General features: G+C 40.9%; 1 protein-coding gene across 3 annotated transcripts in view; it reads left to right on the plus strand.

Moving 5' to 3' along the window:
- The window catches only part of PTPRG (protein tyrosine phosphatase receptor type G), a 402,944-nt gene that overhangs the window by 249,784 nt on the left and 127,639 nt on the right, over window positions 1-25,521 (plus strand). For all 3 annotated transcript variants that reach the window (XM_040569169.1, XM_040569170.1, XM_040569171.1), the window contains one exon: window positions 12,105-12,200. In XM_040569169.1, coding sequence (XP_040425103.1) covers window positions 12,105-12,200 — 96 coding nt within the window. The remainder of the gene's footprint in view (window positions 1-12,104; window positions 12,201-25,521) is intronic.

Below are 25,521 nucleotides of genomic sequence, written 5' to 3' on the forward strand. Positions count from 1 at the left end.
CTATGACTCTACTTAGTCTCTTTTATTAACATGAGGGAGCCAAAATGTTGGATACCTTTTCCCCTTGACTCACAGGCTGTGTTGCTGGAGAGCAAAATGAGGCTGTGGGTCACTGGTGAATACTGCTGTATGAACAGGGAGGTTCAACTCCCTCGAGATCAAGCAGATGACATTACAGCTGTTGGATTCGGGTCATACTCACCACCTTTTCTCTACAACTATGTGAGCAAGATGCATGCTTTTATTAAGTGAATGTGGGGATTATTGAGTAAACACAGGAGTTTCTTATCTAGGCTCTAATTACAAACCTGCAATATTTCTGTCATAAATTGACCTGGAAGACTTCTCTTAGTGAAGCATTAGCATTAGATTCTGACAGTGTTTGGAGTGTGTGTGACAGAGGATGCTGTGGAAGGAAACCAGGCACACTGGATTATGGAATGAAGCTAGCCAGGGTAGATGAGGAAAGCTTAAAAAAAAAATCGAAACAAAACACAAAAACAAAACAACAACAAAAAAAACACAACCTGCGATAGGACTTGAGCAGTCTGTCAGACAGAAGACCCTCACCTTCTGCTTTTTGAGGTGTTCTGTACAGGAATCCAGAGGTGATGCCAGGACCCAGTTTAAGAGAAAATGCAGTAGGAGTACGGCCTTCAGAACATGCCCCACGCTGTGCTTATTTTGTGCATCTGGTGAGGAGGATCCTGTCATTGTGGTTTTGTTGTTGTGTTTGTTTTGAAATGCCCCCAGTATCAAACAATAGCATATCAGTGACTTTCACTAGTTAAGTGAGGAAATTGTTGTTTCCTTAAAACAGGACGTTTTGGAATATCCTCTGGCTATGCGCTGGTAGCTGGCTGGTCATGGTCAAGGGTGTATGGTTAGGGCACCGTTTGTCCCATGATTTGTTATTGCACAGTAAGGTAACTTCAAAGTTCTCTTTGAGATACCCTTCCGGATGTAATCTCCTTTCAGTATTTGAGTGCTCACCTTCTTAACCGTTATTACAATAGCATGAAAGTTTAAAATTTAAATTGAGGCTTTAACTTTAGTTCTGTTTTTTGAGCCATGGTGTATTTTAAGTAGGCGGTGTTATATTTGAACAGTCTGTTTGGCAGTACCTTGCTGACCAAGACGGAGGTTTATGCAAGTAGACTTATCTCAGATTTGTCATTCACAATGCGCGTTGTTACAAAAAGGTTAAATACAAGAAATATAACTTTTATAGAACATAGGCTGTAAACAGACTCTTAAATGAATCAGTGATTTGTAGGTTAATATTTGAATTTTTAACTTCAGTGCTACACTTTTAATATATTTCAGGCTTCTTGATCCAAAGCTTACTTTATATTCTGAAGGCGTGCAATTGTTTGCTGTAATCTCAAGAGAAGATAAGCATGACATCTGGTTCACACCTGTGGTTTTAGGGATAAGAGCATAGCTGCCTTATGTATTATTCAGGGCACTCTGTTGAAACTGCAAGGAATTTGACTCTTTGAGGCCCTTTGTCCCCAGCTTTTTATACTTGCTAAAAGTAAACATGAAATATAGGAGTCCTTCTCTCAGTGGGTGTTGAATAGACTATTTATTCCAACCTATGCCTGCTGCCAGAAGGGAGATTAGTTATGCAGGTTAATTATCAGATTTATGATAAAGACTTCACTTGTGCAACTCCCGTATTTCAAAAGTTCCACTGAGGCATTTCGTGCTGCCACAGAACAACGCCAGAAGAAGTGAGGGTAATGGTGACACTCGTAGCGGTGTGCCTTTGGATCACAGGTCGTACCTGTGCTGGTCCCGGGCAGTGGGGCACACTCTGCGTGTTGTGGGATAAGGGAAAGGCTGCCACCATTTTGCATTTTCAGTTTCCGTTCATGGTTGCAGGCACAAACCAGCTGTCTGGGCTGCTGAAGACAGCAGTGGCGTGAGCAAGAATTAATTTGGTTGGGTGCTTCTAAAGACAAAGACACCCAAAGTATGGAAAAATGCCAGTAATACTGAAACCAGTAATGCTGTAATACTGAAAGCAGAACTTACATGTTGCCCTTACCAAGGTGAATTGTTCAAATGTGAGATGCTGAGGCTGAAGAAGTGCTTTCTTGAAATACATGTGTGAAGCAGGATGGAAGTGTGACTCCTTGGCTTTAGACTCGTGTTTATCATTAAAATGATGAGTAGAGGGAAGGGACGAAGCTGGCACAGAGCCTTGCGAGCAGGGACACGACTGTGCATACCTCCCACAAGGAGTATATACTGGCAACTGTACTGAACATACACCTGTAAAATGTGAACTCAAATACTCACCAGTAGCGCTGTTGTGTTCATCAGGAGTCTGAAGAACTTTGAGGTGCTTTTCTTTCAAGATCAATGGGCCTTAAAAAATTGCAAGTGTTAAAGCAGAGGTCGTTTTATTCGCATGACGTAAGGTGATGCCACAAGTGAGCAGCAGGTTCAGATGCACCAGGGGAGTCTCAACGTGGCATCTGCAGGCAGGTACCAGTGTGCGAGCGTGGGAGATGGTGAGAGCTGGATTTGTGTTTCTGCTTCATAGGCATGGAAGAATAACTCTGACATTTAGCAAAGAATGTGTTTGCAAATGGGTTTGCAGATGTGACAGTGGACAAGGTTTTAAGTTAAAAAGGTTACGCAATTTCTAGAGCTTTAACCTTTCTGTCAGTTTTGCTGCTTGCTTGAATATTTTGCTTCTTGCCTTGCTGAGGTCCAGTTCTTTTTGATTTGCTGCAGTTAATACAGAATCATGTCCTCAACGAGCTGGTGCTAGTCGGATGGCGTACTCCGCTCCTGTGTGCGTGTCTGTACACAGTTACCAAGTCAAGGAGCTTGCAAATTTCTTGACACTGCTGTTCAGGTGGTGCAGACTTCACTTTTTACGCAGGTGAAACAGTCAAAGGGGTAAGAAAACAAGCACAAAAACCTATGCAGCACACAACAAAATTTTAGACTGTGAATACAGAGTTATTACATGCAGGGGTTTTGAAGAGACTGGTGTATTTAGGTAGGCAGCCTTGGGGACTTGGAAGGGATGGTTAAAATTTTAATTCTTCAAGAGATCCTGCCTTTTTGAAAGGCTGTAGTGTACCCACTCCTTGTATGTCAAGCCCATTTGAGGAACCTGACGTAAAACACCCCTATTAAAAGCAGTTGCATAGAAGAAATCCCTCTCATGTTAAAACTGGAGGTCCATGGCAGAGCTAGGGGCGTCCCCGCAGCGCGGGGCTGTTCCACCTTCCTCCGGAAATCTGCAAGTCTGCACTGAGACCTCTGATGCTGAGCACCCAGCTTACTTTGTCAGACGAAAGCTGTCCTTGGGATTACGATGCTGCCTTAAATAGATGCACATTCCCCAAAATACGGGAAAACCCGTATTATTTTTACCCTCTGTTATGAAGCCCTCCAAGTGAGCCCTTGTCATGAGCTGGTTCTGATGTGATTGCCCATACAGTTCACAGCTCACAAACAAAAATAGCTCTGCAAGTGTGCAGCCCGGAGGATTTCACATCCCCTTGGAGATAGGAATGGCCTTTCGCCCAGCAAAATGCTTCTGAAAACGTGCCCCATCTGCTGCATGGCTTTGAATCCAGAGATGCAACGAAACTATAAATATCTCGAAATTTGTTCTGAGGCATTTTGAAGATCATTAAACCTCATGGAAGAGCTTGCCTTCTCCCATTTAAAAAAAAAAAAAAAGGAAAGGAAAGAAACAAAAACAAACCCAAGACCAACTAAACCACACAGGATGTTCTGAATTCCACAGTACAAAAAGAATAATTCGCGCTAAGATGTGAGCTCTCAGAGGATTGAATACTCGCGCTGGTGCATCTTTAAAGTGAATGCTATATGAAATTGTATTGATGACAATTGCTAGGAAGATAATGCTTTTGTAGGGTTTATTTTTAAAGTGCAGCTCCTTTCTTTTCCCCGAAGAGCACCAGAGTGTTTCTGCTGGGAAGTCCCAGCAGTTCTCTCCATTCAGGCAACGCTTCTTTATGTTTAAGAAAGTAAATGGATTCCTTAAAGACAAGCTGAAGTATGGACAGTCTGGGTATTTTGGAGCTTCAAACTGTTTCTTCAGTAGTTTTAGTTCTCTTTACAGGAAGAACATGGGAAACAGATGAAGAGATCTTTAACAGTCTCTGCGGGGTTGAGTTCAGAGCTATTCCGTTCATGCAGTCAGTCCGTCCAGCTTGTTTTTAGTTGCTGTGGCATTTGGTGTTTAGCCACTTCCTAAATTGCCTGTTTCATTTTTTCACCCCCGCCAGCGGCTAAGTACTGGTTCTAATTTTTCCACTCGGACAGTTTTAGAAAGCAGAGTTCGTCTCTCGCTGGAACCGTGGTCTCAGCGTTGCGAGCTCCCGCACACACGCTCACCGTCTCATTTGGAACCTGCCGCCTTCGTGTTGCGGCTTGACAAAGCTCCTGTGGGTGAGACCCAGAAATCCTCAATAAATAAATCAGGAAGTCTCTGGCGGAGTCGGAGCGTGGCACCAGAGCTAAAGACCAGGGAAAGACCCCAGCTGATCTCCCAGAGCCTGGGGAGAGGCACTGAGGCTCCCTGCAATAAATGTCTGGACTGAATTCCAGCAATGTCAGCTCTGCGTCAGATACGAGTGAAGAAGTTGGTATTGGTTTCCAGAGGCAACATGAGGTCTGCATTTGACCCTCCCTTACTGCAATACCAAGCAAATGAACAACAGCCCCAGAGTTTTCCATCTCCAACACCGCTCCGAACTGGCAGTTGATGCCGTGTGTTTTCCACTTTTTTTGTAATTCTTCCTGTTTATTTCCAATCTTTTGTATTTTTGTCGATAAAACATCCAGTTAAAGGAGGGGTGGGCAATGACCACGGGTTACACATGATGAAGAGGCCCAGAAATGGGCGGTGATTTATTTATCCAAGGCAGCAGAAACTCTGTAGTAGTGCGGGAGGGTGACCCTTTGCAGTCCAAGGACTAACCAGTAGGTTACTGCTGCTTCTCAAGGCGCTAAAAGACCCGGATAGTAGGAAATATTCATACTTCTGCCCAAAGATCAGAGTCCTGAGCTGTTTGTCTCTCGTGTTTTTTATGGGTTGCTTAAACTTTTCAGGAGGGAAGCAGCTTTGCATTTCCAAGGTTTTTCTCACAAGCACGATAGCAACAGCCATAATGATTGTAAATCACTGTGAAGGTCCTCCCGGAGTCGCTCGATTCCAGACCTCTGAACTTTAAGCAAAATACCATATGCCAGGAACCCCCCAGGAGATGTAAGAAGGAGCAGTACTGGGTGGTGTAATCTTTTTATCCTCTTTTTTTTTTTTTTTATGTTTACCTAATTTCCTTGGTTCCCTTCCATCCCTAGGACATGTTGTTTGCACCTGTTTTACAAGCTGAGCGCCCTGTCATGCCCTCATCATGTGCGTTTCCAGAAAAAGAACCCCCTAAATCTTGTGAGCCTAGCGAGACGCTGTGACGTAGCTCGATACACAGGAATACTTGCACAGGATGGGGATTCTTAAACACATTCGGAACATGAGAAAAGGAAGAAAGGTTTGAAAAAGCTTACTGCTCATTATGCTTTGGTTCTTGTTTACATCTTAGTATTAAAGTGTTAGTATTATAATTTCCTGTGTTTGGAACGAGGTAAGATAGGAAACGAGGAAGAGGAGCAGAAGTGAGAGGCACTGCTTGGTGAGGTAATAACCGCAGCTCTATAATTCAGGGGTCTTGTGTGTTGTGAAAGAGAAGACTTACTGCTGATTTCTTGTTGGTTTTGAATGATTTATAACATTTTACTTGTGGCAGAGTGTTGCAATCTATGTTGTCATGGAAATTCTATTGAATTTATAGTTCCATTTATCCAAAACGATTTTCCAGACTTCATTTCATGGTGAATCACATGGCTGTTACTCGGAGTACAAAGCAATTGCAAAAAAGTTTCATGTTATGGAAAGCATAAACACCGAAATCGTTATTTTCATATTATGGAAATACAAATGAATGCAACATACAGCTTTTTAGCATCAGATATGCCTTCATTGTGTAATGACTCAGTGTACATACGTGAGAGTGGATTTTCTTGTTTCGGACAGAAGCGGGCCTAAGGGGTATTTATTTCTGGAAGGAGAAATCAGGGAAGTTTCTGGCTTGCCAGCGTACTCCTCTCTTAACATGCAGAGCCCAACACGCAGGATACTGAGTCATATGGCCATGATCCAGCGCTGCATTTAAGCACATGGCAATCCCACCAGCACCGTGCTGATGGGCCCGTCCTGCTGGGCTGCTGCTGGACCCCTCCCAGGTTTAAATGCTGCTCAGAGCGAGGGGTGTGTGCAACAAGTGCCCACTTCCAGGATGAAAAAGACTGTGAAACTGCTTAATCTCAACTTTCTACATAACACAGATGCACCTCCTGTGTTGTTTGTGCATAATGAAGCAATAATTAATGCTTAATGTTTAAAAAGATTGAATGGAAATGTATCATACTTCTAAGGCATGCGAATGTCTAAATGGAATTAAATTCTGTTATTTCACTTGTATGATCTTTGCTCTTCCTGTTGTTTCAACTCCTTTCATTTTTTCAGCCCAGCATTGTATTCATTATCAAGCTGCAATTATTTTAGGGCAAAGACCTTGTCTGACTCTTTGTTTTGCAATTTACCCAGCACGCTTTTAGACACTGTAAAATACTAAGTTATGACATTCAAAATACATCTCTGTACCTGCCTAACTGTAGTTAAAAATTCACTGATGAATAATAGACTAGGCAGGAAAAACATGCCATTATCTGCTCCTGTTCAACTTTATCTTTTAAAAAGAATGCGGTATACTCTATTTTATTACATCAAGCTCTAGTAGGAGAACTGGAAAACATCACGATTCGCTTTCCCTCCATCCCTCTGCCTTTTCTAAGCAGATTTAGAATATGTTATAAATGATAAGTTTTGTATTTTTTTTAAAGAGAATATAATGAGAAGCCAAACATCAGACTTTATTGCTCCAGCGTACATCTCATACTCTAGTAAACACGCTGACTGCAGGACAGTTATTCTGAATTTTCAGTGCTGCACTGAAGATTACATTATATCTGTAGAAATTTTTTATTCCAGTCAAATGGATCACGTCATCTGCTTCGCTAGAAATCTATGCACATATTTAAAGCAGAAGTAAGTTACATACGGGCTTTCAATTAAGAAAAATCATGTATGATTCATAATCCTAGCACAGGATTTGTTTTTGTGTAAGAGGTTTTAAATCCTGCTGTAGAAGTGGCTGAGAATAATTTATTCTTACAATATAAGCAGCAGAGGTACTAATTAAGAATTAGTATATTCAGTGATTAACTCCATCGTTTAAAGCAAACATTTCAAAATTTTTGTTTCACCACTCTGCAAAGATTTGCAGTCTACCTGCTATGCCTGTGTGTTTTCTTTTCTGAAAATACTCTGCCTCTAAAGCAGTACATAATAAACCACATAGCTGTTGCCTCTGTGTCTTGATGCCTTATTCATCAAAAAATTGGCTGGCCTATAAAACATTTTTTTTTTTTTTTTTTTAGCTTTAAATTGCATGGTAGTCCTTGGATAGCTGGAAGGAAATGAGCAGAAAGCTAATTCTGATGATCTTTTCCCTTCCACCAGAATTCCTGATACTATTGAATATTCTGTACTCCACATCTGTGACAGCACAATGAGCCTTTGTTCATTTTTTAATCTAAAGAGAAATCTGCTGTGGGAGGTTGCACAGGGTGATAGCAGCCCAATTTAAAAGTCTCAATTATTTATTTTTAAAATACTTGGCATCTGTCTATGGAAAATGTACTTGCTTGGTTTCCAGTCTCTTAGAATTGCTTTGAACTCGCTCAGATCTTCTGGGATCTATCAAATGCTCATTGTGGCTTTTCTCTCATAAGTGCTGAATGAGTTTACCCATGATAGCCTGTATTGGATGTAAACTTTCTGTCTTTTTAATGGGGTAATAAGAGCAACAAGATGTCATGCACGGGAATGGTGATTTCTGTCTGGAGGCCTGTCCTGCCAAGCAGAGAAGGAGCATCTGAGCAGAGAGCCAGAGCCTTTCTTTCTTTTCTTGTTTTGTGGATAGGTCGTGGGGAGAAGTCATTCATTCGGAGCGTGCTCGGTTTTTGCAAGCCAGTGGTGGCTGATAGAGGGCGTTTAGCTATTCAGAAGCAACTGCACTTCAGAAATCAGAGCTGCTCTCTGGTGGGCAACATTCCTCAGTAACACACGTGCATTTTGGACAGCCTGTCCTTACGAGATCGGGGTGGTGGCAGTCCAGTTTCTCATCCAAATCTCTTAGCCACAGAGCAGGGCCTGACTTTTAGCCAGGTAGTTACCTGGGGAACAGCAGATTTCTGTAGAGTTTGGAAGAAGGGGGCTGAAGAGAGGTGTTTCTGCAGAGAGTGGGTTGACCCAAGCAGGAGAGGATTGCCTGCCCCATGGCACGGTGCAGGGGTGGAGGTAGTTGACAGGGGCATGGTGGCAAAGATGCTTCAGGCTGGGAAACTATTCAGGAGTTGGATGTATGGGGTGTATACATCTGTGAAAGAGTTATCACCCTGCACAAAAGCCTGCAGTGCTTGGAAACAGTAACAGCTGAGCGTCTTTCTGGACAGAGGAGAGTAGAAAACAAGACATGGTTTTATAGGGTGACTGCAATTATTTGCTGGGTTATGGCAGAGTGAGGGTTTTCTCTCTAATCCTCTGTTTTAAGGCACTTGTGACGTTCTGAAGATTTTCCCCTTCAGTGAGATTTTTTCAGGCTTAATCTTTGCTGTACAGCAAATCTCTCTCAAGTTTGAGTGAAAACAATTCTACTCTTCTAAAGTGTGAAGAGTGTCAAAGCATAACATTTTTCCATTAAAAGCACACTCTTGCCCTCTCCTTCCTTGCCTTGGTGAAGCTCTGGAGCTGCAGTCGTTGGTAAAATTTCAGGATTGCAAGAGTCATCCTGCAACAAAAGCGCCTTTGTGTCTCTGGTGAAGGTTTGTTTCAGGTTAGCCTTATCACAATGCTGAAAATTTCAGGTTGCTTGGACACTACATTTTTTCTTCTAATAGATCTTTACAAGGTACGTGCAAGCACACTGCTGTGTTGCACATCTGAGATTAAGAAAGTCCATGTAAGCCTTTCCTGGCCTCGTTAGGTGTAGCAGGGTGGATGTGAAAGACTTATAAATCTAATATATTTTGCCATAGAGAACAGGGCTCTTTGCCCTCTGGGACCCATGCCACTGGGAAGGCTATTTGGAGCACCAGCAGCAGAGATGTGGGGAACAGAACGTTCTCATTGCAGACAGTTAGTGTCACGCTATAGAAACTACAAAGGGTTTTTCAGGCTTTCCCGTGGCTAAGAGATTCAGAGCCTTTAAAATATATGTATATATATATCTAATTTTGGAAAACAGAAGCTATTGTAAAATCACACGCAGAAATGTACAAAACAATGGTTTATGGTGCTGAAGTCAGGCAGTGACAGAATTTGGGTTGGATATGCAAGCTTGGATGGTCCTCCATTGTTCATTTCACAAATAACATGTCATAATAAGCTCCAAATTTTCTTTAGCTTGAATGCCCCTTTGTTGCATTCTATACTGCTGCTTTTTATGTACCAAGCAGAGACAGTAGAAGTAATTTATATGCAAAGTGCACCATGCATTGTATATACTAATTATATAATAAGGAGTAATAATGAAAATTCTGCGGCGTGTTTAGGCCACTTAAGTATGCAGTGAAATTAATTTTATGGCTAACTGTCTTATTCCTGATTTGTACTTAAAGAACATTACGCCATCCATAGAAAATGCTAACCAAAATGTCGACCTATAAATGCATGCAAGATGATACGTATTATGTAGAAAAGAACAAAAATACGCTTACGTTTTATTGTAAATTGTGGGAAAACAGATGAGACAGTATTATGGCAGAAAACAATATGTGATCACATAATTAGAAAATTGTCATAATAGTAATGCTCAATGGTGTCCAGGTGTGGTTTCACGAGCAGCCTGAATCAGGCAGCTTTGAGGATGTAACTTTACCGTCTTCTTAACATTGTTTTTGCAGTGTATGCGTGTGTAAATTATATAATAGCAATTCCTGGGAGATTCCACTCCTAAACTGTTCCTTCCAGCTGTATGAACACATAAGGAAGCTACTGTATGACAGATGATGATAATTTTTCATACAAGACAGTTCCCCTTGACTTGATGGATGCAGAGAGAGGAACCACGCTCTCTGGAAAAACACCAGGGAGCGGTGGGAAAATGTTTCAATGTGTATGGTAATCAAGGCAGAGTATGGTTCTTGATTAGTCTCTGAAATTGCACTGCTGAGACGAGGGATCTGAATTAAGCGCTTTTTTACCAAAGCCCTTTGCACTGCTATCCAAAAGTGTATTGTAAAAATTAATTTCCTTAAAATGCCGTGAGCAAAATTGATCCAAAATGATTTTGGCATATGCTGAACTCACTCAGTGATACCTTTCTTCATAAACTCCTGTGAGGACTATATATTGAAGTATTTTATATAAGGTATACCTAATTTTAGACTTTATTTTAAAGGGGAGTAAAATGCAATTTGCAAGTGTTTTGTGAGCTTTTGTCTGTGCTGGCTAAATTGACGTTTAAGCAATTCCACCTGAAACAAACTGTTTCTAATTTCTACATCAGTGAATGACTGTACCTCAGCCTACATTTGTTCAAAGCACGCGTTAGAACCTGGAGGCACCACCAACTTTGTGAGATATTGCCAGCATCTCTGTGTGTGCTGCAAATACGCTGGGAATAGGAAGGCCAAAAGAGGGGGGAGAAAATTGCTTTCCAATTTTGTGAAGCTAGAGTGAATGCCAGACTTTTTTTTGTGTGTGTGTGAGAGCTATTTGGAATGTAGTCTTATTTTATCCTACTGCTGAAAAAGTACCTCCACTTCTGAAGAGCCTGATCTTCATTTTGGCCATTTCTCCATACGATGATGTTTTATTAGATATATAGGTACTTTGCCAGTGTTGTACATTACAGCCAATATATAGGGCCAGGAGCCTGGGATTCAGTAAAAATTAGTAGGAGCATATTTGAGAGAGATGCAAGGGTATTATCTCATCTTCCCATACACAACATTTCAGAATATGGGAAAAATACTTGTTTCTTTGGGAATGGAGAGTTTGAACTAATCTGAGAAGAAGTGGTGTGTTGGGATGGGTAACAGAAGTGGGAGCTCAACTCCTGTGGTAAATGGATCAAGAACCATAAAGGAAAATATGAGCAGCAGTGCACATGGCCTCTTTAAGTTGCACTATTCATGGCATGTCTGTAGTAAAGTGGAATTGCTCAGCAGCAGAGGGTACGAAGGAAGCTATTTCTTGGTCCTTCTATATTTATGTACCTAGCACATCTGCTGTTTTGGGGTGATCATTGTTCTCATCTATGTGTAACACGGGTGTTTCACTTTGTGTTTGCTTAATAATTAATATTTATTATTTGTCCTAAAATGACATCAAAACATCCATATTTTTTCTCACTTATACTTTTCACCGAGCGCTAAAGCTTTGGAAATAAAAGTCATGAAATTCAACTGAAGTCAGGAAGAAGTCTGACCCTAACTGATAGTCCTGAATATCAGAGGCTCATGAAAATGCATTGCTACAGAAACACACTTTTATCTTACAAATTGCTTTAGGAGTAAAGGAATAACTCTAAACATTGAAATTGCTTTCAAAAATTCTCTATGTTTTTTGAGATAAATATGTCTAGTACATGTTGCAGAGCAGGAGATGAGCCTGCAATGAACAAAGAAATGAAGAGATCCTGGCAAAAAGCACAAAGTTTACCATCTAAACAGACTGGTCATACTGTTTATCCTTCGGTTTGCTATTAAAATGCATTGCGTTGACTCTGTTCCCTGGTTACTGTCCCAGTAGGACAGTCATGCTATTAATCAAGATCCTAGTTAAACAATATTGTTCAGCAGAATTCCTTTATCTTAGGTTCATAACACTGGATTTGAATACAGTGTGTACGCACTACCTCATTTGAAAGCTGTGTGAATCAGCGCTTATGTGATTGTGTTGTTGTTTTTAATTTTTACAGATGCAGATTTACTTCTACAATCCTGATGACTTTGACAGTTTTGGAACAGCAGTTCTAGAAAACAGGGTAGTAGGAGCCATGGCCGTGTTTTTTCAAGTAAGTTTAAACAAGGTCTACATACATAAACCAAAGCTTTCACCAAGTACTAATTATTTCATTGAATTGTTTCAAGCTTAATGGATGCATCTGTTTTCTTGTTCCCACCTGTCTAAGTGAATAATATTTCATATTGTCTATGTGTGATTTAAAATGTAAATAAGTATATTTAGAAATGTAATGAAAAATTTTGCCTCAATTGTTTTGATTTGATAGCTGCTCTACAGATGTGGATTGGAGAAAACATTTATCATGGAACTTCACCGCTGAAGTACGTTGCTTGGGTCCCTGGAATACTAACAGGGAAGTGAACTGCTTCTGCTTAGAGAAAACTTAAAATTCAAACATAGCTTGGGAGAAAATTAATCAATAAGTTTCATCAATCTTATCTGTAGCAGCTTCTTCTAAATTGTCATAGTAACAAGTTCTTGAGCATACCAGGTTTCCAAATGAGTGAATTTATGCATTCACTTTTTAAAAATGCTTCCTCAAGAGTGCGAACGCTCAGCTAGCTCATTTGTTGGTTCAGCACGCTCGAGGACTGCAGCACGGGTTAGAGACTGCTGTTCGTGACGGCTGGCAGGTCAAGTCACGTGGCAGTGGTGTTCAGCAGCGTGGGCTTTTTGTCATGTTTTATCAGAAATGGAGTTTTTCCTTACTGACTCGAGGGTGAACAGAATGGAGTGAGAGCAGCTCCATCCCACCAAGCTGTCAGAAACTGTGAGAGGTAGCTAATGAAGATTTTGAAGTAACTCAAGGTGTTGCTTTTTCAAAAGAGGGGAGGGAAGAACAAGGAAAAACGCTGGTCCTCTGTGAGGTTTAGCAAGAGATTTTACTGTGGAAGAAAATGATCTCACTGTTATCTTTGTGAAGGCAGATAAAAAAGAATATACAAATACCCATATGTAAATACCTCCCTCTTTTCCTTATGATGTTAGAGTGACAAGCCTGACTCTCCTGCTTAAATTAAATAAGGTTGTCTTTTTCTATGTCACTGATTTTGATCAAATGCTTTGATAAGGAGAAAAGGACAGATCCTTGTATTGCATAAATTGCTGTAACTCTGCTGACATCAGGCTAGTGGAAGTAGGCATGTTAAATTCATCATTGCTGAATTCTGCGCACTTCTGTGGCGTTTCGTGTTAGAGTAAAGTTGGTGGAGCTGCGATAATTCGCAGTGGCATAGCAGGATGTTTCCCCAGACTTTCTAATCTTGCTGTGCTGTGGGAAGGATTGGGCAATTGAATTTGGCCTTAAGTGACAGAAGTTTAGAAGTAGAACAACCAGAGTCACCGTTAGGTGATTTATGCCATGATGGAAAGCTGCACGTTGTATGTGCGCAGTGTCAGAAGGAGCATGTGTTATGTCATGGTGCGCAATGCACGTTGTGGGATAGCGTGACTGGAATTTAACTGCCCAAATTTAATTGCAATTTGTTGCCCGAATAAGCTTCACATAAGCTATGTGAAGCACTGCCCCATGTCACACCATTTCCTAGTCTGTATGTAACATGCCAAAAAAAACAGGTTTTAGAGGATCTTAAAATTGTAGTGGGAATGTTATATATTCCCCATGTGCAAATCCAGGTGCTGTGCTTACTATGAGTCCCACTCTGCACAACTCCGAGGGAGCCATTAAACTCACTAAAAATAACCTAAAATAGTCAGTAATGCTGTAAAAAAACATCTTTGATTGTAAGAGACCTCAAACTCTTTAAGACGACAACCGAGTGTTGTGGTCTCCTGAAGGACTCAGAAATCTATACTTTTCATCATTTCTAGCCCTGCAGGCCACAGGACATTAGGCTGTAAAGTCCAGAGGATGGCGCAGCTGGGCTCCTCTGCTCCAGGAGCCATGAAATCTGAAGGCATTACTTGATAAAGAGTCACTGATCTCTTCCAGAGTGATGGGGGTAAGGTAATCCTTGGCAAAGTGACCCAGTGACAACCTGTTTTGAGGCTGAAAGGAAATGGTTTTTTCTTTTTTTTTTTTTTTTTTTTCCCCTTGTCTTTGGGTTGAAATGATAAATCACCGATGTGCCATTAAACTTCTGAGTGTATCGGGTCTTCCTTTTGGGTAGCTCTGCTCTGAGACAGAAAGCTGCCAGGGAAGATTTGTAGAGCTCGAAGTCCCCATCCTGGAGGGGCATGCGCTGAATTCTGGCCCATGTGAGCAAATGCTAAGGAAGTCGGTGTGATCACTGCTATTTTGGCCATCAGGAGGGCTTTCCTGTTTGTCCCATGGAGGTACAGCTTCTGTACTGAGGATTAGTAACTGATGGTGATAATCCTTTGCAGATCCATACCGTGTTTGTCAGAGGTGCTGCTGTAGTTCCCTCTCCTGTGTATCGTGTGATGGAGTTGGTGACCCGCGACTTGGAAAACATTTACATAAAATTTCGTTCAGAAATACCTGGTGTGCCTTTAGCCTAGCTCCCCGGGGCACCACGTGGATAGGCTACTATTTCATGCAACTAATTTTAAAATTAACTCTTAGTAACTGTTAAATTAGATGACCCTACGATGTCCGTGTCCACGTTTTGATTGGCAGCTTTAACTATTCAAATACTAATTTCATAGTCTGCTTAGGCTGCTGTTTTCTGAGCTCTAGTCCCATCTCAAACAGTTATTTACAACCAACGATAAAAAATTGCCGTGATGCAGGGCCTACTGTTTGTTTACAAACACATGAGAAGACTGAATTATGCATGCTTTTCTATGTAAATATTTTAAGGTAAAAATTATTGGCTAGGTTTGCCATTAAGTCAAGACTTGCATTTTTGCTAATGTGTTAATGCTGTGTTGGAATGAATGTGTGCTGTGCTGACTGAATTTATGGTCTGGCAGGTGTGTTTTGTTTGACTGAAGTTCACAAATGTTCCCTTGAAAATCAGGTTCTCCAGTGAGCGAACATTATACTGAACTGTATAATTATTGGTGAAACATTAAGTAATTAAGAACCCTCTTTCCTCATTTTTAAATAATTTAACTTACACTATATAAGAATTTTACTTACTGAATCCATTCTTTCAAGGGCAATTTCCAGGTAAAGTACGTTGGTTCTGAACTTGGATAATTGAAGCTCTTGGAACTTTATTGTAATTGCTGCTAATTACATCTCTGCTTTTCTCATTGCTTTCATTGTAAGCTCTGTTGATAAATTCTCTTCTTGTTTGCATGCTGCAGGTCAGTTGACCTGACAAATGAAGAAAATTACTAGTTGAAATCAGGAAACAATTCTTGCATATACAAGCTGCTCTAAGTGCTCATCTCCGTAGTTCATTGTGGGTAGATGCTCAGAGGGTGTCACATGAAATACCTGCAGGGACTGTACAGCAGCTATTCTCAGTTTGCAAATACGATGATCTGGTCTGAGATCTCTACCTGGGCTGTGAAAGCTGTGTTTTACCTTGGCATGCAAGTAGTAAAGCGATCAGGTATGCTGAGGAAAAGGGTCCCTGTTCCGTGTGACAAAGGAGCAAGGTGACTTAGTGACCTTTCATCTCTCTTGGTCAAATTATTTTAAAAGCTATTCAGGTGGAACGAGCTGAAATGGGTGAAAGGCAGCTCCACATGCTGGTGCCAGAAGGTAGAATGGTCATTAAAGCCCAGAAACAGGCTTCGCTGCAGGCAGGGGAATCGGTGGGAGAAAGGGCTGTTTTCTTCAAGTGGGAATTTCTGTGGAAAATGCTTCATGTATTTCAAGAGGAAGTGGGAATCCCAGCACATAATAGCAGTGTGAGCCAAAAAGCTCTTGTGTGTGTTTTGTTGCTGTTATTGAAAAAAACTTGCTTTTTTTTTTTTTTTTTTTTTTGTTGGTTGGGTTTTGACCATACCTGTCAGTATTGGGGTTACTTGGTGTATCTCAAAGTGAAACTAGTGCTAGCGGGAGGTTTGCAACTTCTCATGTCCATTTCTTCCAGCCAGCAGCATCCTCGTAGTCTGTAGTAAAAGCTTCTGGGTTTGCAGACACGATGACAGCACAGGGACAGGATCCGTGTTGTCTACGGCGCGTGCTGAGCCCCCCTCATCTGCTGAGATGTGTTTTAGGTCCCAGTCCAGCAGGACACTTAAGTCTTGATTTAAAAGGTCCTAAACTTGAATAGTTTGTGTACGTGCTTAATTTCAGCCCTTGTAAGGTTCAGCTTGTATTTAATGATATTCTGGCTCTAGGCCTCAGTTAATTGTCAGGCTGAGCCAGTTTTGAAGCAAGCCAGGAGTAGAAGGGAAGGCCCAGATCTCTCACTGGCTCCTGAATCATCCATTCGTATACATCCGTGTAATGCATATTTACAAGTCATATTTAAAATGAATAGTTATTTGGATTAAATGCATTCAGACATATTGCACAGCTCTGTTTTAACCATCTAACAATATAATTCATTGCACACTTCACTACTTGCTTTATTAAAGCCAAACTTAAATATGTTCAAGACAAACATATTGCTTTTGCATTTGAAATATTCATCTTTTGGGCCTGCGGTAGATTCATTACAGGAGAGAATACTTCATTCTTTGATTACTGCTATGAAAAGACACAATACTGATTCCCTAAGCGCTCATCAAATACTCGATAGCTCAGAAATTCAGGAGGAGGTGATGGAATTCTTGTTCCTACAGGGAGGGCCTATAAATCTATTTTAGTATTTGAAAAAAAAAACCATCAGTGATTAGTTACTGGAGCTCAGGTACTCAAACAAATCATCTCTAAAGAAGTTAAAATAAAAATGAATTTTAAAATAACTTTTAGCAATGCTTTCATCATTAAAATTGTCTTCATAATTGTAAGTGATGTTGGTACCTCGATTACTCGTGAGCTTTAGCATTATGGGGCTAGATTTTTAAAGATAATTAGCTACTTGGGAGCAAATATGCAACTAATGGGATGTTCAAAGTACATGTTAAAAATCAAGAGTTTGCTGGTCTTTTTCTGGGCTGCCATTTCACATCAGTGAAAGTAATCATGTCTTTGCTTTTGTAAGATTTTTGGTGGTAGTACTTGGTGTGCTTTGTAAAGTTGATCAATAACTCACTTTTCACAGGGGCCTAAATGAGCTAAACACAATAAATCAGTGGAACACCACTGAAGTTATTGAATATTTGGCACAAATATGCCCTTTTTAATGCATGCTTCTCAAATAATACAATTCAGCTTTTAACTTCCCTAGAAACCCATTCTTCCATGTCATTGACTGTTCCATGTGTTTCCTATCATAACCGAATAAATTCAGTGAATAACTGCTTTAAATACAGTTCCTATTTAGATAACCATATCTGGTTATCCAGGTAGGAGACCAGGATCCCAGCTCCCTGCCTCAGTTTTTGGCAAATTCCCTAATTCAACCTCTCCCGTGCCAGGATGCTTTTAGGAAGACTGAGCAAAACTGGCTTGATAATAAAAACGAAGATGAAGGTGTACCCTTTTCCTGAAACATGATTATGTCCACCTACATGAAGGATTATCAGTGCTACAGTGTTTAGGCAATATCTTAAAGGTGATTTGCAGTAGCTCAGATAACACGGAGGATCATTAACATGCAGGGCATCATCCAGAGTTATTGAGAGTCTTTTCATTTATTTTAATAGACTTCAGATACATGTAAGGGCCTTAAAATTAAATTACAGTATTAATTCTTTTAATGGTTACATTAGAGCCCATGGTGTTTTATTAATAGTAGCTTATGAATAATAAAACAATTATTATTGATTAGCAGTATTATTTAGTAATTAGTGCAGGTTTTTTTATTATCTTCATAGCATGAAAATGTATGCAGCTAGAGCTACTTATTCAGTGCCTTTCAAAAGTATAATTTATATTTGTCAAAGTGAATGCATGTGTATTAGTAACCCTCCGTGCAATAGAAGACAAGCAAAACAATTTGAAATGTTTTCGTGCTCACTGAAGTACATTTTCCTAGTATTTTTAACTCATTGCAGCTATTTTAAAACTTCTAGTCATTACTAATAAAAGCAGTAGTAGGGCCTTGAAATAGCAATACAAGGTAGCTTCCTCAAGCTGTAAGGGATGAGCAAATCAGAGCAGGTAGATTGCATTTGTACAGCTGTGAGAACACATTTTTCTGAGAAACACCTTGTCCAACACAAGTAATGATGTACAGTGATATGAAGCATCTCTGGAGTAGAGAAGATTCACGTAACTTTCCAGTAAATAGATGGAAATAAACTTCTTAAAGGACAAAAGTGATTTTGTGTCATGGAGAATTTAAATACAAAATTATGAGAACTTCTTAAAACCTGCTGGATTTGGGTTGAATTCAGTATGTGAACGGCACTGAACAGCCTCCAAAGCTGGTCTTCGTTAGCCAAACCATGCAAGTTTGGGTGCCTAACAATCAGTGGTCGTCCTAATCAAAAACCTTGCACTGAAACCCTTTGGATTGGAAGCTGGATTTGGGTAGAAGACACCAAAAAAAAAAAATCATGGAAAGTGTTTCTGGAAAGTTTTACCTTTTAATTTAAGAAAACAAAAAGAATTTCTTAAACTGTTCAGATTTTTATTTCAGATTTTTATTTCATTTTGACTTCTCTTGAAAGTTTCTCAGAAATTTGAATATTTTTGAATATTTTATGTAAAGGAAGAAAGTAACGGGAGAACAGATGGGGAATAGCTCTGTGAGTAAAAAAAAAAAAAAAAAAATAAGTATATACCCGGTTTCAGTTTTGGTGCTTACTGACTTTAAAGTGCTTAACAATGAGGCTTTATCCTTACTCTGAATCAAACCTTTGTACAGTTCTGTTATGCTTCACGTGTTTTTTAAGAGTAAGATTGCTGTTAAGGTAAGGGAGCAGCAGGCTGCGGGGATGAGCTCGGGGACTCTGCCAAGCAAAAACTCAGAGCGCCGGTGGGAGCACGGTGAGCCAGGCAGGGGTCAGGGCTGTGAGCCCGGTGCTGTTCATCGCTCACTTGCTGCTGGGCTCAAGGAACGAGGACTTCGTTAGGGAGCTGAATTGCACAGGAGAAATGCTGGTGCTTTCACCTGTTGTTTTTTTGTGTGTGTTGTTCCAGCATTCAGTGATCTGCAGTACTCCCAATTTTCCATCAGTGGACAACAGCACTGAAAAGTGCCTCTGCTTCCTGGGGTCACCGTGCGGAGCCTGGGTTCCTGGTAATCCCCCAGCTCAAACCCCATACAAACACGAGCAAAGTTTCTCTTGGTTTGCAGAGTACTGTGTAGCCGGGCTTGCTCATTCACATGGCTCTGCATTTGCCGCGGCTTACTCATGAGAAGGAGCCCATGTGGCTAAGTCGAAGGCTGCTAAGAGCAGAGGTGTTCACACAGCAGCCCGAACATCCGAGCAAGCGTGCTTGGAGGAATGAAGTACAAGTGCGTGAGCGAAAGGGGGGCTGGATTTGGAGGCAGACAGACTGACAGGGCGGCTGAAACAGATCGTTCTTGGAAGCAAACACATCGTTCTGCTTCTGCTTGCCTGTGTTCTGCCAAGAGGCATTTGCAGTCTCTAGATCATGATGGCTGCAACCTGCTGTGTTGAAACTTTTCTATCCACAGGCTGACTGTGCAGCATAGAAGGATAATCTACCTTATGTGCACTTATCTTCTTCAGCGCCCAAGCAATCGTCTTCCTTTCCCTTCTTCTCTTCGGCTTTATGAACTCATTCATGGTATTTTCCAATAAGGCAGAAGAGCAGGAAGCCGGATTTTATGTCAGATGACCTCCAAAATGCAATACTTTCAATTAAAGCCTTTTTGTTAGGTTGAGTTTTAAAGGATATGGTCTGTACAGAGCACGGTGTCATGCAGCCCTTTTTGCAGTGCAGAGTGAAATACCAGAGGGCGCAGAGTCTTTGACTTCTATATTGTTTTTAATTTCAGATATTTCTAGAGAAATGCAACTTCTCAAGCGTCTGCAGAAGCCTCTAACTAAAGATAAAAATTAGATATATTTTTCTCCCATAAGTGCACTGTAAAAGCCTCCTTAACTGCCGAGGCTTTTAACTTGTGTTGATGCTTCCCTGGTTTTGAAGCAGCAGTGGGGAGGGTGGCTGGCAGTGGCGATGCCTTATTCAGTGACTTTTGCTTTTTGTGATGAAACACACTCCGTTGGTATCTCTTCTCCCCCCCACCTTTTTTTTAATGGAAACATGACAGTTGCTGATGTTAGGAAGTAACTGTAAACTTTTTGCTGTTGAGAGGACTTGAACTCCAAAGTTGTGCAAATTTACAGATATGAAAAAAGCCTTTCTGTATGCTTTATGGGGTCTCTTTAAATGTCTTGAACGATCTGTTGTAACCGTTAATGTGAGCTGGTCGTGTGCATTGTATGGGGAATAGATCTCTTCGCTCTTCCAGTTTAACGTTCATTTGAATGTCAGGATCATTATCTTTCGGTTTACAGCATTGTAAACGCTTTTGATGTGCAGCTTTTTTGCTTCTCAATGGTTATTAATTGATTAATGTGTTACGATTAATCCCAAGTGGGATGCTGTTATTAACTTGCTTCATTAAATTACATATCAATTTGTTAGCCTTAATTCTCATAATTGTCCCCTTATAGTTTACTGTTTTTGTTTGAATAACTTGCCCTAAGAACTTGAGCAGCATGCATCTACATATTCTTTTGCTTCCTTTTCCTTCCCCTCGCCCTTCATGTTCAAAAGTAGAGTCAGTTTAGGAATATTTAGTGTGTAATGTCAGCATCTTAAACACAATAATTTACTTCTCTGTGATTTAAAAATATACTGCCTTAAGAAAATAAATCATTTTGTAGTCATGCAGTAAAAAATCTTTAAATTGATAGAAAAATATCTTGTGGAGTTTTCATTACCAGACTCCTGAAAATGACACTTCGATGTCTAATATGTAAAAATTACAGTCGTCAGTCTATAATCTCACCCCCTCTGCGGTTCAGGAAGATTGATACTCAGGAAGTCTGCTGATTATAACCATTAGACTAAAAAACAAATTAGTTCCCTAACTACAGCAATGCTTTTTGCATTTTACTCTCTGGTGTGCTTTGTTGATGTGTCACTTTGTCATTTCACCAAACAGACCTGGAGCTGGATGCCGTGAGAGCTGGGCCAAAGTAGAAGGCCCCCAGGCTTCGTGCGGGCTCCCATCACTCGCCTCTTGTCTGCTTTAGGGACACCAGCCCTGTGTAGAGCCTGTCTTTGTGTCTTTGAGCATGGAGAAGTCATTGAACTTGGCTTGTTTTCTTTGCTGCAAGTGCCTGTTCTCATCGCTGCAATAGCCACGATTGCTTCATCCCCCACCCTTCTTACTTGTTTCGAGTCTGGTGCATTTTGACTTGACCTTTTTTGTTTAAGAGAAGGAGAGAGAGGCTGGAATAAAGTGCTATTTTTTGCTATCCAAGTCTTCGGAGAGTTTTGCTAGAATTGGTCTTGGTTACAGAATCAAAGGAGATGTAAAGCTGTATGCTCATCTCCTTCCCTTTCTCCTCTCTCCCAGACACCGCAGCTGCCTCTGAATGACTCCGTTTTCTCCCTGTTGTTAAACGTTCAGCCTGGATACCAGGAAGATCATTTTTTTATGTCTCCCTGCCTACCTTTTTTTAAATTTAATTTGATTTATTTTTCTGCAAAGACTGTCCTCAGTAGCCATCCAGGACTGATATCCCATTTGTCTCTCGGAGGACTAATCAAGTGTATGCGGTTTTACATTCACGGGACATAGGCGGAGATCTGACATTTCCATCAGGAAACTCCAGCTCTCAGGTCCACGTGAGGCACAATCCTACTTAGAAGCTGCACGGGATTTGTCTAGCCCTTAGAAAAATGGCACTGGTTTTCATCCTCTGTATCTGCAGGTGTCTCTGGTTACCAGTTAGCGTTATGGCACATTTTAAGTATAGGTGAGTGCAGGATCCATTCATAAATGATTGCCTAGTTTCACTTTGTACCATAAAAGAGAGATTGGTTGTAAAGTCTGAATATATAAAATAGATGGGTAAAATTGGGACTTCCTTTGCCTTTAGATCTTCTGGCTCAGAAGGAAAAGTTATTCTTATTAAATTTAAGCTGTTCTGCCTGAAGAATTATTGCTGTAGTTCTCAGATATAACAGTGCCAAGTTTCTCCTAGTATTGGCAATAATAAACAATGCAAGCTTCAGACAGAATTTCCTGGGTAGCATACCAAATGTTCTAGAAAACCTGCTCGGACAGCAGCTAATACATTTTTAATACAAATAAAACATAATTCTTTAGTCTTGTTTCAGTTTGATCCCTAAGGTGGAAAAAGTATACTGACTATGCATAATTTATATATTTGTTTGAAGTGTTTACCCAGATACTCCATTCACAAAGTCTCTTTTTCTTAATAGGTTGCTGCAAGATGTAAGAGTCACTTAGGGCTCGCGTTGTGCAAATAAATGGGACATGTCGTTTTTGTACAATCAGCAAGGGGGTTACCTCCTCATCTCAATTCTGCTTTCGCCTGTGCTGCCAGCAAGAGCAGTGGGCCCACCCCGTCAGCCCTTAGCCAAGTCACAGAGCAGGTCCAACTGCAAAGTCAGTGTGTTTTTCCCAGGCTGTGTGCGCTGTGAAAGCACAGAAGCGTGCAAGGGAGGGAAAAGGGGAGGCTGGGAGCAGAAGGTGCTGCCCACCCCTCTCAGGGGCAGCGTCAGGTTGGTGTGTCCATGTAAGTACCACCCCGGTTATTACCGATGACACATGTGGCTTCCTCTATAATTCCTATACATTGCACATAATGCAGATCAAACATGCAGGAAAATATCCCTCACTAATGTAATATAATCTCTTCTAAATGCCTGCAAATCCAGTGTTCCAGGTTACTGCCGGAGGGTCGAACTGTTGCTGGTTTTTATCATCTGTAGTGTCTGTGCTGCAGGACAACTGTGGGAGAGACGAGTATCAAGGGTTTTCTGAGCCGGTGGTTTTCTTTCCAGGGGTCAAAGAAAGGCAATGAAAGTAAATCAGAGGCTGGACTGGTCCCTTTTTTTTTATGTCTTTTTACAGAGGTAGACATTTATATGTATGGCTGATGGCTTAACTGATAATGCTGATGGCATATCACCCCCCAAAATAATTCTGCAGCCGAGATGGCAGCTTGCCCAGAGCAATCCGTGTATCTGATGTTTTACCTCCTGTGAATCTAAATCAGAAATCCTCTAGTTCATAGGGTGGAGATGAGGGGGTGTAAACCTGGGAATCCTTTTACAGTATAATTTTAGTAGCTTTCAGATGTCTTCTACATCTGAGGTTCACTGAAAAGCACGCTAATCCAGCTGAGGTAGTGAGTTTGAGAAGAGCTAAATGGTCCCAGTTTGAGTAATATTAAACCCTCCTTTGTTTTAAGTTCAGGTGTGCTTGCATCAGAGTTCTCTGAACAAAACCGGCAAAGTAGCTGGGATGAGTAGCTTTTACGAGCATTAAACTCTACTGGAGATAGATGAGAGTCAAGAATGCCAATCACAATCTTATTCTTTGCTCAAAATTGAAATGTGTGTTAAATAAAGACTGCTTAAATCTGTTTGCAGCACCTCTGAGCAGTAAGTTTTCAGAGGCTTACAAGATGGAGCAGGATTTTTCCTGTGAGCTTACAGTGTTTGCAACTGCTTTGCAGCTCTGAGAGGACTGAGAAGCCAAACGCTGCCTGGCTGATACCATCAAAAAAGTATTTAGCTGCTGATTGTAACTGTACAATTTCTGTGAATCAAAAACGCATTGTAATGGAGTCATTATCGAGGGTAAAGAGACTCTCTGAAAGAAGGTATTGGCTTTTGCAACATGTATACTGTATCAAATGAAGCCTAACTGGAGATTTGGCAAACTGTTCTTTATGAGTAACGTAAAATGATGTACCACATTAGAAAGTAGCTTGGTTATTACAAAGCTCAGTCTTGCTTCTGAGAGAATGGATTTTTTCAGCAGAAAATTCATCTTTACTTGCTGCAAGAATATTGCTAAAACAGATTAACTTTGAATCTCAGTGTATTTTATAGTGCGTCTCATGTTATTTTAAGGCTGTAAATATATTAGCTGATCTGTAAGCTTTGCTTAAGTTACTGCTTTCTGGGTTTTAGGAGAAATAGGATCCCATTATGCAGGAATCAGGATGATTGAATTAAATCACCCCTTTTGATATATGATTTTCCCTCAGGATCATACCACCAGATCAATATTTAAAAACAGCTATGTGGGTAAGTGTTGATTAGAAAGCAAAGCACCATAACCCTAACCAGCTAAGCTAGTATTTCTGTGTGTATTTTATCAGTGATCTGTATGGTATTATCTACGTGCCTGTATAGTAGAAGCAGTCAAGAGAAAATTTTCTTACTTCTTCCCCCCTGCCTACCTTGCCACCTGGCAAACCTTCTTTATCATTTCTGGATCCTATAAAACACGTAATGTAATTTGAAATACTCTTGTGTGAAACATGATTAGACTGCATCAATCACTTTTCAAATATTTTTTTCTGCTTTTCATATTCTAAACTGCTAAAAGCACATGCTTTTATATCCTTCTGCGTTTCAGGGGAGGCATGAGCAGACAGCTAGTTCCCCATCTTGGGTAAAGCAGGATTGTTAGGAACTCTCCCCAAACACATACTGGTCAGATTAAACTTTAGGTTAGCGTGTCGGAATGCTCTCCTTTTGCCAGCTTGTTACCAGTGATACAGCTAAGCAAACTGTTGCCTTCTGCTACCCCAGATATCTACGGAGATTTATCATATTTCAGCTAATAAGCTTACCTTCTCTAACAGCACACGGGCCACCCCACCTTATGGCTAGACTTGTCTCTTCTTATAACTCGAGCAGAGAATTAAAGACCAGAGCAAAGCTGGCTTTTAAACCTAAGGCAGAGCTGCCTGGTGGTCTCCGTGTTGGGGATGAAGACATCCATCATTTCGGAGTCTGTACTCGCTTGTTACCTAGACCTGCTCCACGCTGCTCCTTGAGTAGATGTCGATACCTCTCTGTGGACAGATGGTGGGAGAAGGGGGTGACGGCTGGGAAGGTGGCACCGCCTCGGTGTGCGGCAGGGCCATATGGGCACTCAGGCTTAGGGAAACTTGGTCTGTGCCTGCGGCACAGCTGGCTGCTACCACACCTGTCTAATAGAGTTGCTGAAAGGCTGTATAAATTCATGCTGAGCTATGGAGATTATCTCTGTCAGCTGTTCTCGTGTCAGAAGCAATTTTTTTAATGTTGCATTTATGTCATAAGTGCCCAGCCTGTGTCTGCCTGTTAGGACGTACCCTCTTTCTTCCTCCATTACTGCTTGTGTTGCAGCTGAGGCATATAGCCAGGGTTTACTGCTAAAAATAGAAGATTTTTTTATGCCTTTCTTAGCATACCTTATATT

The sequence above is a fragment of the Cygnus olor genome, chromosome 10 (genome assembly GCF_009769625.2).
Source record: "Cygnus olor isolate bCygOlo1 chromosome 10, bCygOlo1.pri.v2, whole genome shotgun sequence".
NCBI classification, from domain to species: domain Eukaryota; kingdom Metazoa; phylum Chordata; class Aves; order Anseriformes; family Anatidae; genus Cygnus; species Cygnus olor.